Consider the following 8,987-nt stretch of genomic DNA (forward strand, 5'->3'; position numbering starts at 1 on the left):
TTTATGGAGTCATGGAAAATTACTGTCAACTTGGCCTTGGACTGTGGTGTGATTGAGTAAAATGTCAGAATGGGATGTCATCCACTATTCTTTTCGAAGCGCAGCCATTTACCCAAATGAAATAAAACATCTCCCCGGCTGGCCCCAGCAATTCTTGTGGATCCTTTGTTGCTCAAAGCTCTGGAGAGCTGTGTGTTGTGGGCAGTCAGATGCAATTTTGTACCATTCTGTTGGTGTTTTGATTTTTTTTCTCCTCTTTATACCTGCAAGCCAATGGGCATCAAGGAAGCTGGCTGGGATTCTTTTTTTTAAGATGGAGGTTGAAATGAAATATTTCAAGATGATCATAATAAAGGGTCCAGCAAAGCTGAACGAATGATGATGACGCAAAATGTATTTTCAGATAGTTTTATTTTATTGACATTTTTTTTTTAAAGTTTTTGCTATTTCATTAGTTTTATTTGACTATAATAACCTTGGTGGGAATCCGCTTTGCCTGTACAGAAGTAACGCTCAGTAACTATATTTGGAGTTCCAATATCCACCTCATTCTTCCAAAAAAAATGAATTCCATGCAACCCTCCCAGCTTCCTCATTCAGCCATTAAACATGGGTGGGGGTGCTTGCTGTATTTCCCCCCTTTGACTCTGGATTTATTATTTATTTTCTGTTGGATTGTGGACATGGGTCTTGGTTGGTAGCCAGCCCAGTGCCTGCATGTCAACATGCACTAATATGGATGTTTTTTGTTTTGTTTTATTTTGTTTTATTGTGTGTCTGTTTGTTTGTGTTTGCATCCTCTACAGTGTTGTTTACCAGGATGGATTTTATGGTGCAGATATTTATGTAAGTATTGTTTACTGGTATGACATTGCATGTGACAGGGATCTCTGACCTCACATGATGGTATTTGCTTTGAACAAACAAATGCCACAATTAATCATCTTTTCCTTTAACCTGGCATTTGAGCTTCTGTTCTCTATGTACTGCAAAATGTAAACAGATTTAAATTATTTGTTTAGACATAAATTAATTTGGTAGTGCTACATTCAATTCTGTGAAGGAGAATGATTTAAAAAAATGGAATGATGCTATTTGGCTGATGATCTAGTACAGTACTTTTTCTAAAAATCACTTCCATTACACTGTGAGGTGTTTGAATCATGTGGAACCATTACATTTAACTTCATCTTAATAATACACGTATAGTATTTCAGACAGATTTTTTAAGAGAGGAATATGGGCTGGGTAAAGAACCGTGTTGCGAGAGTGACATAACCATAATATAACTGTTGGAGTAAGTGCTCAGGAAGCATTAAGCTAAATTTCCCATGTGAGTCTTTAAAATACAAGTGTCTAAACCTCATGTGTTTTAACTCAGCCTTTCTAATTATACAAATGACTTCTTGAAACATGGCGGGTGCTTCTACTGTTTGGTTTTTACTCAAAAATACACAACTGTGGAAATAAGAAAATGTAAACATAGATATGCTGCAAGTTAAAATGGTGCATACAAGTAGTATCCTGCTCCACCTGTCAACGCATCAGTAAATTTGATGGATGGCAACGTTCCCACGTTAGATTGAATGCTGTGTGGTCAAACCTTGACCACACTAACTGTCACACACACGAAGCCGCCATTAGTCACTCAGCTACGAGTGACAAAACACGCTTACAATGGCTGCTCGCTTAAAGGGGGCAGACTGTTCATTCCGCCACAGTCCATCATCAGACATTCTAACTATTCTTTACTCGACTTCACATTTTATAGCCGTAATAATACATCCATCGCTGGTGTCAGGACAGACATACACTCGTCATTGAGAATATAGCAGAGACAGCTGGACCGATTCATAAAAAAACCTTGTTCTTGTGCTTGCTACAACTCCTTATAAAAAAGATTAAATGAAATAAAATAAAATGAAATAAAGTTAGTCTGGAGTCCTGCCTTAATTCTACTTATCGTATTTTCCGCACTATAACGCGCACCTAAAAACCTCAGATTATCTCAATCCTATATATGGACCAATATTGAGCCACTACAGCAGGCATGTCCAAAGTCCAGCCCGCGGGCCAAATGTATATATCTTATATTTGGACAAAGTTTTAAAATGGGCCATTCATTGAAGGTGCGCCTTATAATCCGGTGCACCTTATAGTGCAGAAAATACGGTAATAACAAAAAGTATGCAGAAATGAGTTGTCATTGAATCAAAATACAGTCTTCAATTATCTTCACAATGTCACATGACGTGTGTTTCCAGGGTGGTTACGCTGCCTACAGATTTGCCCAACCTACTGCTGCCACAGCAGCTGCATACAGTGACAGGTAAGCGACCATAGTAGGCCTGTTACGATGCCAAATGAGCTGGGAAATACAACTAGGTGATAATTGCTAACCAAGCCTTGTGCGGACGGACCGCTGTTTGCACACCTGTGGCTTAATGTTACCATCTGCACAGGGCCAAAGTAGCACCATGTGGGTCATATTAAATCCACAAGGATCACAAAGGGGATGTAACAATAGCTGCTTTTGTGAGTCCTCACCCGACTTTAGTTTATGTTGTGCACAAACGAATGCAAATGCAATGACTCATGCAGACATGCATGAATTAACACGCACACGTGCAAATCAGGACTGTTAAATAATTGTCATTGAGTGCAACACATAATAGCTAGAACCTTCCCCTCTGCTATCCAACAAAAAGTACATTTACAATCAATTATTACTTTTACTGTTGTAAATCATTGAATATTTATATTACAGCAAATGATATTACGGATGCTGTTTATCTTTTCACCTCGGGGTCATTTTTAAAAACTCCATTTGACATAAATTGCATTGGAATTTGTGTAGCAGTTGCGGTTTAGCAACACACTCTCCAATAACTGTCACACATCCACATTGATGATGAGTTAGGGCTCTGCACCACGAGATAAGATAGGTCAAATGCAGTACTGGGATAAGTGCGAGCGTTGGGTGGGTGCTGCTGTTGAATAGCAATGGCCAAAACTAATCGGGATTAATTTCTAATCGCTTCAACCACTGGGCTGCTATGCAAATCTGTTCAATTATGAGCACACACCCTGGCCCCTGATTGGCTCTTATCGTGGAGGATTAACACGAGGAGGATGGGAAGAGGGGAGATCTGGTCAGACAGCATGACTGGGAGTAAGCAAAAGCGGCTCTGTATTTTTGTTTAAATATAAGATATGTCAAATGGATTCCCTCAATGATTGATTACGTGGCTAACCCTTTTGGACATTTGCTTTCTTTAAATAAGAAATATAAAAAAAGATCAAATAAAATAAAGGCTAACTCCTGATAGCAAAAGCAATTTCTGGTTTTCCATTGTGCTTTTGTAGGGGTCTGAAATCGCCGACTTGTAATCTTGCAAGGCAAAGATTTGTTAGGAACAGACAGAACAGGGTTTATCGACGAAAACAAACAGACTCGGTAAACTGACATAACCTACTAACAAAACCAACAACAGCACTGACCGACAAAGACGTGACACAAAAAGACCTGACGACACTAACAACGACCCGACCGGAGTGACATGCAGGCAGGACTTAAATACAAGACAGGTAACAAGAGGCAGGTGACCGAGACAGGTAACAAGAGGCAGGTGACTGTGATTCGTACATTGATTGTGAGTCGACACAGGAAGGGAGGGGCGAGTCGACACAGGAAGGGAGGGGCGAGTACACAGACGGACAGAAACCATGACAACCTACATATCAAACAACCGGGGACGAGTCGTGACAGGATTATATTGTCCCATTGTTTTTTGTGTGTGTGTCACGAGTGACCATATTGTACTTAGAATAAGTGATCGGGTTGTATTAATCAATTGGAATCTATTGACAGACAACCATTGTGAATTTTTCTATTAAGCAAACCTTCATGGTTTTAGATATTTGACAAAAAATTGTTTCCCAGAAAGTAACTGTATTTTTTTTTTTTTTAAATGATTCCATTTTATTGTAGTGACTTTTAATAGCATGCCATGTACTGCTCAGGATAAGTAGCTCATTAATGAGCTACTTGAAAGATTTATAAGCTAGGGTGTACCTCAAAGAGAGTTTCTCATTATTTTGTCTTACACTCAATACATTAATTAATCTAAGAACATAATGTAAGAGTGTCAAAGACTTTCAAAGTCATTGAATGATAACATTTTAAGGAGGCATATTGTCATTTACATGTTCCCCTTTTGCTCAAAATGATGTTTGATTATTAATCAAGAGACTTTGATTCATTTATTTCATCTGGGGAATTGCAATACAAAATTTGAAGTCACTGTTGGGAAATACAATATATCAATAAAGTTGTCCATCTATATCTATTTTCTCGTAGTTATGGACGAGTATATGCTGCCGATCCCTACAACCACACACTCACTCCAGCAGCCACATACAGCGTTGGTGCCATGGTAAGGCCGCCATGCCCTAATTTGACCATTATGAATGTACAATAGTGATTTCAGCTCATCTTTTTGCTGTGCATGCCACTTGCTTTAATTGTGTTTTCATTGAAGTGAGAGGTGCATGCAGGAGTGGAGTGGGAATAATGCAGGCTAAATGGCCAATTATCACATTTTGTTTCACTGATGAGGGAAATGACAAAATCATGCTGATAATTCTCTAGGCCATTTGCGCTTTTAGACCCAATTTGTATATTACAATGAGCTAATCATCATAATTGCGCCCATGCTTATGAGTCCGTTGTGTTTAGCAGGAGCAGCTAAAAGCTTGTGGCCATGTTCCATGCACACGTGTGTTACCAGGATCTTTTTTTTTAATTCTGTTTTATAGCAAATAATGCAACTTTGCATCATTTGGCAGACTTAACTAAAAGTTCAAATTTGTTGTCTTTTGTCTTCATAACATTTCTTTATTGGTGGATAGAAACATAATTTTTATATGACCCGAGACAAACAAAAAAAACAAGAGGATTTCTTGATTCAACTAATCATGTCAAGACTTACTTTATTCCGTTTAATAAATACAATCTTTATTATCATTTTTTTCTTGGGGTATCTTTGTGAGATATTAATATTTTTAAAACTTTTAAGCATAGCACTTTCTACTATTTTGCATAGTTCTCTTCACGGGCCTGCTTTGAGCTGGCTTCCCTTGGCCAACTTCTCGGGCATTGTGCAGAGCTTTTCTGCAGCGCTGACATATCCTCACTTAAACTTAATTGAATTTGTCTGCGCTGCTAACGGCAGTCCAAATGCCACATTAATCCCGCCTGTAAAACGTGATGAATGTCCTCATGCTTTGGCAGCCCAGTCCATGTTAGTTATTATATTTCTAATTTGGTGTATACCACCTCACTCCACACTCCTTGGTAATGAAATAATTAGTCATTTTGATAATTAAATCTCCTGTGGCGCTGCAGCCACAGGGAGGATGTGAGGGAGAAAGAAGTGAGAGAGAAATGGTCAGAGGAGTATTCAAATTTGATCATTCCTCACAATTGCTCTCTCAAACCAAGAAGAAATAACAGCGTGTCATTTAATGTATATGAATCAAACTGTGTAAAGTTATAATATTTCACTGGAATGCAAATAACTGTTAGTGATAAACATGCATTCAAACTTTTTTCGAAATACATTGCTCTTGTTTGTGCAATAGGTACGTTTGATTTTTGTTTTATGGATTCAAACACATCATAAATATGTAAAAGCGATTTTTCAATTCAGAAATCTTCTACCCAGGGTCCAAACAATTTTATTCCATGCTCCAACTGTTTATATATTTCAAATATTATATATCAAGAATTGTTTCGTTATATTTCCATTATTTCGTTCCACCCTCCCCTTTTTTTGCTTATTAAATGATTTTTCTTTTGACATTTATAACACACCAAATATGGTATTTTACTTGGGAAACATCTCAACCTTCTCAATAACCTTTTACCGGGCATAATCCAGCATAATCCATCTTCAATCGATGCTCCTAGTCAGAATTCACATTTTCTGTCAAATGACCCCCTTTTTTTTCTTTTTTTTTATCCTTCCTTCCAATTTGTAACGGTTATATTGACTGGATTTCTTTCACATAGCTGTTGGCATGTCCCCCTGGCATGAAGTGTCTCGCTGTGCTTGCTGCATGACGATTGCTGCGCTCATGGGTCTTTTCATCCCCCCATGGGTTTGCGCTGAAAAAAAACGGTAATGTTGCATGTGTTGTTCTCGTTGCTGCTGGACTGCATGTTTTTTTTTTTTTTTTTTTTGTACTTGCTTGTTCTTACAATGGTTTTTTACAATGTCTTGTTTTTATATGTGTGGATGCTTGTGAACATGTTTTTCAGAATGCATTCACCCCTCTGACAGATGCCAAAACACGGAGCCATGTTGACGACGTAGGGCTTGTGCTGTCCTCCCTCCAGGCTAGTATATACCGGGGAGGCTACAGCCGCTTTGCTCCCTATTAGCAAGACTTCCCAACTGAAACTTCCAACTGGATAGGAAGAAAGTGTGTGTGTGTGCGTGTGTGTATGCATGTGTGTGTGAATTAAGGAGTGTGAATATTAAGAGAGACATTGCTGAGGCCTGGGTATTGCAATACATGCAACTTAAGCATCATTTCAGCATCTCCTAAGAGAGAGAAAAATATATGACTAAAATGACAGCTGATATTTTTCATCTTATACCTCAAGATATTTTGTGCTGTGTATTTTGATATTGTGGGGTTTTCATTTGGAAAGATTTAAACATAGTTTTCAGCTGTAGACATTGTGTCCATGGTACTAATAGTCATTGATAAGAGTTAAAGATTAGGACACAGATGAAATATTTATCTGATAGATATTATTGTATATAACAGCTGTTATGATTTTTTTTTTCCACACTTGCCAATGAAAAGCATGAGTCGCACAATTTTATGATTTTATTCCTGAAAAATGACAGAAAAAGTACAATTTGGAGATTCAAGTTGTTCATGCTTTTCAAGGTCTGTTTAAAGGGACTATGCTTGTCAACAGCTATTTTTGTTTCTTCTTTCTGCATCCTTTTGCACTTACTCATTTTCACTGATGCATTTTTTACGCAGTTTGGAATCATGGCGAGAGGTTTTGAAAACATTGTCTTATAAATTGAGTTTTTGTGAACATTGGCGGGTCGGATAGGGTCATTAAAAGCTGCATCGAGAAGCAACGGCTTGCTAATTATTTGAACTCCATCATCTGAAGATCATGACTTTCTTATCTCATTTGTTTTGAGGAAAAACGATTTTCCACTGACCTCAACTTTACATTTCACTGTGCAGTTTTATTATGGTCATTGTAGTAAATGTCTTGTTGTTTGTATTATTTATTTGATTCTCTTAAATTATTTGAATCATTTGTAAGTTGTTTTGCAGTGACTTAGTCATGATCCAAAATTTGGATTGGAATGTGAATGTTAAGTTATAAGCAATGCCAGCAAGATTCAGATGTGAGCCAGAAGGTTTTCAGATTGTAGCTTTACTGACTAAATAATGTGGTTTCATCTGCCACGGCCTCCAAAGTACATATTTGTTCATTCAATGATTATTCTGGAAGCTAAAAAAAAAAAGGTAAGATCATTAAATTGGATGTGACTGAGAGGTAAAGTCAGACTACTCCTGATAAATTTCGACATAATCATAAATTGAGCAATTTGCTGCAGCTAATCCATTTTTGTCTTGAGTAGCCATGGTTATTAGAATGTAGATTTATTTTTATTTTTTTTAATAGGAACTTCCTATTGATTGGTATTTCTGATCATTTTTTATATCGCTGGAGAAAATTCAAGTATATATATATTGCAGTGTATTTTATCTTTTTTAAGTGCTCATTTGGTTTTGCTTTTTTTTTCCCAGTACATAAAAAAAATGAGGGATAAGAAGTTATAATCAAACAATGTATGATATTTGAACTGTGCAGTAAAGATATTATCTTATATGAAATACATCATGGTATAATGTTTTAGATTTAGCCAATTAGATCGGTTGTTAGGGCAAGCTAGCTCCTTTTCTATCAAGTCACGTTCCGATTTCTAGCAAGTCTTTACAAATAATGGCATTGTAGTTCTACAATATATACGCTCATTTGTTTACGTTGTCAAATGTACCATTTTGCACATGTAAGGTGTAATTTCCACATAAATCTGAGACATATCAGTGCTGTAGGTGTAAATTTTCCTCCTTTTTTATTCCGTTGATTTTGCTCTTTATGTTATTCTTAATGTGACATAGCTTACTTTTATAGACTATCAATCTCTTTGGAAACATAACTGTTTGAATATTATATACAATTATATACATATACAAAAAAAAGTAAATCATTTGTGATCAAGCTAATTAACGATGTACATAGAAGTTGATGGAATCAATCTGTAGTGCTTCTGAATGACACTATTTGGGGAAAAGAGACTTTGGATGGTGCAAGCCGATCCTTGCACCACATTCTGTTTACAAATGTTCCCAATTAGTGGTGGTGTTACACACATATCTTCCCTTTTGTATCTATCACAAATTAGAATCCTCAGATGCACCGAATTAAAGGCAGCGAATTAAAAAAGCGTCAGGGCACTTTGGCTTGAAATGTTGCGAATGACGAGACGGGATGACTTGAAGGTCTTCACTATGCTGAATGTCTGATTCTGTAACTACTTTATCTAAAGTGCTGCTTCCAGTAGGTGTTGTGGTTCAAAACGAGGCTTCCTGCACTGTCATTGTATGTGCATGTACTATGGTTCTTCCACTTGTCAATAACCATCAATAAAGTTTTTTTTTCTCAAAGGTTTGAGTTGCACGTATGAAAAAGTATTTTAGCTAACTCGTTTAGCTAAAAGAGAGAATATATAGTTGTATAGAAAAACTGTTGGGCTTCCCTGGGATGTATTTTATTTCTCAAGAGGGGTAAAATAATGTCCTCATTTAATGAGCCTGGAAGGATTTAAATCTTTTTTAGTTAGATAAAATAACGCACAGAATTATTTATGTCTTTTTATCAT

At 36.9% G+C, this 8,987-nt stretch overlaps 1 protein-coding gene across 7 annotated transcripts in view; it reads left to right on the forward strand.

Moving 5' to 3' along the window:
- Window positions 1–8,776, forward strand: part of rbfox1 (RNA binding fox-1 homolog 1) — a 66,966-nt gene extending 58,190 nt beyond the window's left edge. For 4 of the 7 annotated variants that reach the window (XM_088356701.1, XM_088356700.1, XM_088356699.1 and 1 more), the window contains 4 exons: window positions 807–846; window positions 2,265–2,329; window positions 4,361–4,436; window positions 6,323–8,776. In XM_088356701.1, coding sequence (XP_088212827.1) covers window positions 807–846; window positions 2,265–2,329; window positions 4,361–4,436; window positions 6,323–6,445 — 304 coding nt within the window. In that variant the 3' untranslated portion in view covers window positions 6,446–8,776. The remainder of the gene's footprint in view (window positions 1–806; window positions 847–2,264; window positions 2,330–4,360; window positions 4,437–6,322) is intronic. The other 3 variants (XM_088356702.1, XM_088356704.1, XM_088356703.1) reach the window with 3 other exon arrangements.
- The last annotated feature ends 211 nt before the right edge of the window (window positions 8,777–8,987 follow it).

Source organism: Syngnathus floridae, chromosome 17, assembly GCF_059516105.1.
Source record: "Syngnathus floridae isolate MCC-2025c chromosome 17, RoL_Sflo_1.0, whole genome shotgun sequence".
Classification (NCBI taxonomy): domain Eukaryota; kingdom Metazoa; phylum Chordata; class Actinopteri; order Syngnathiformes; family Syngnathidae; genus Syngnathus; species Syngnathus floridae.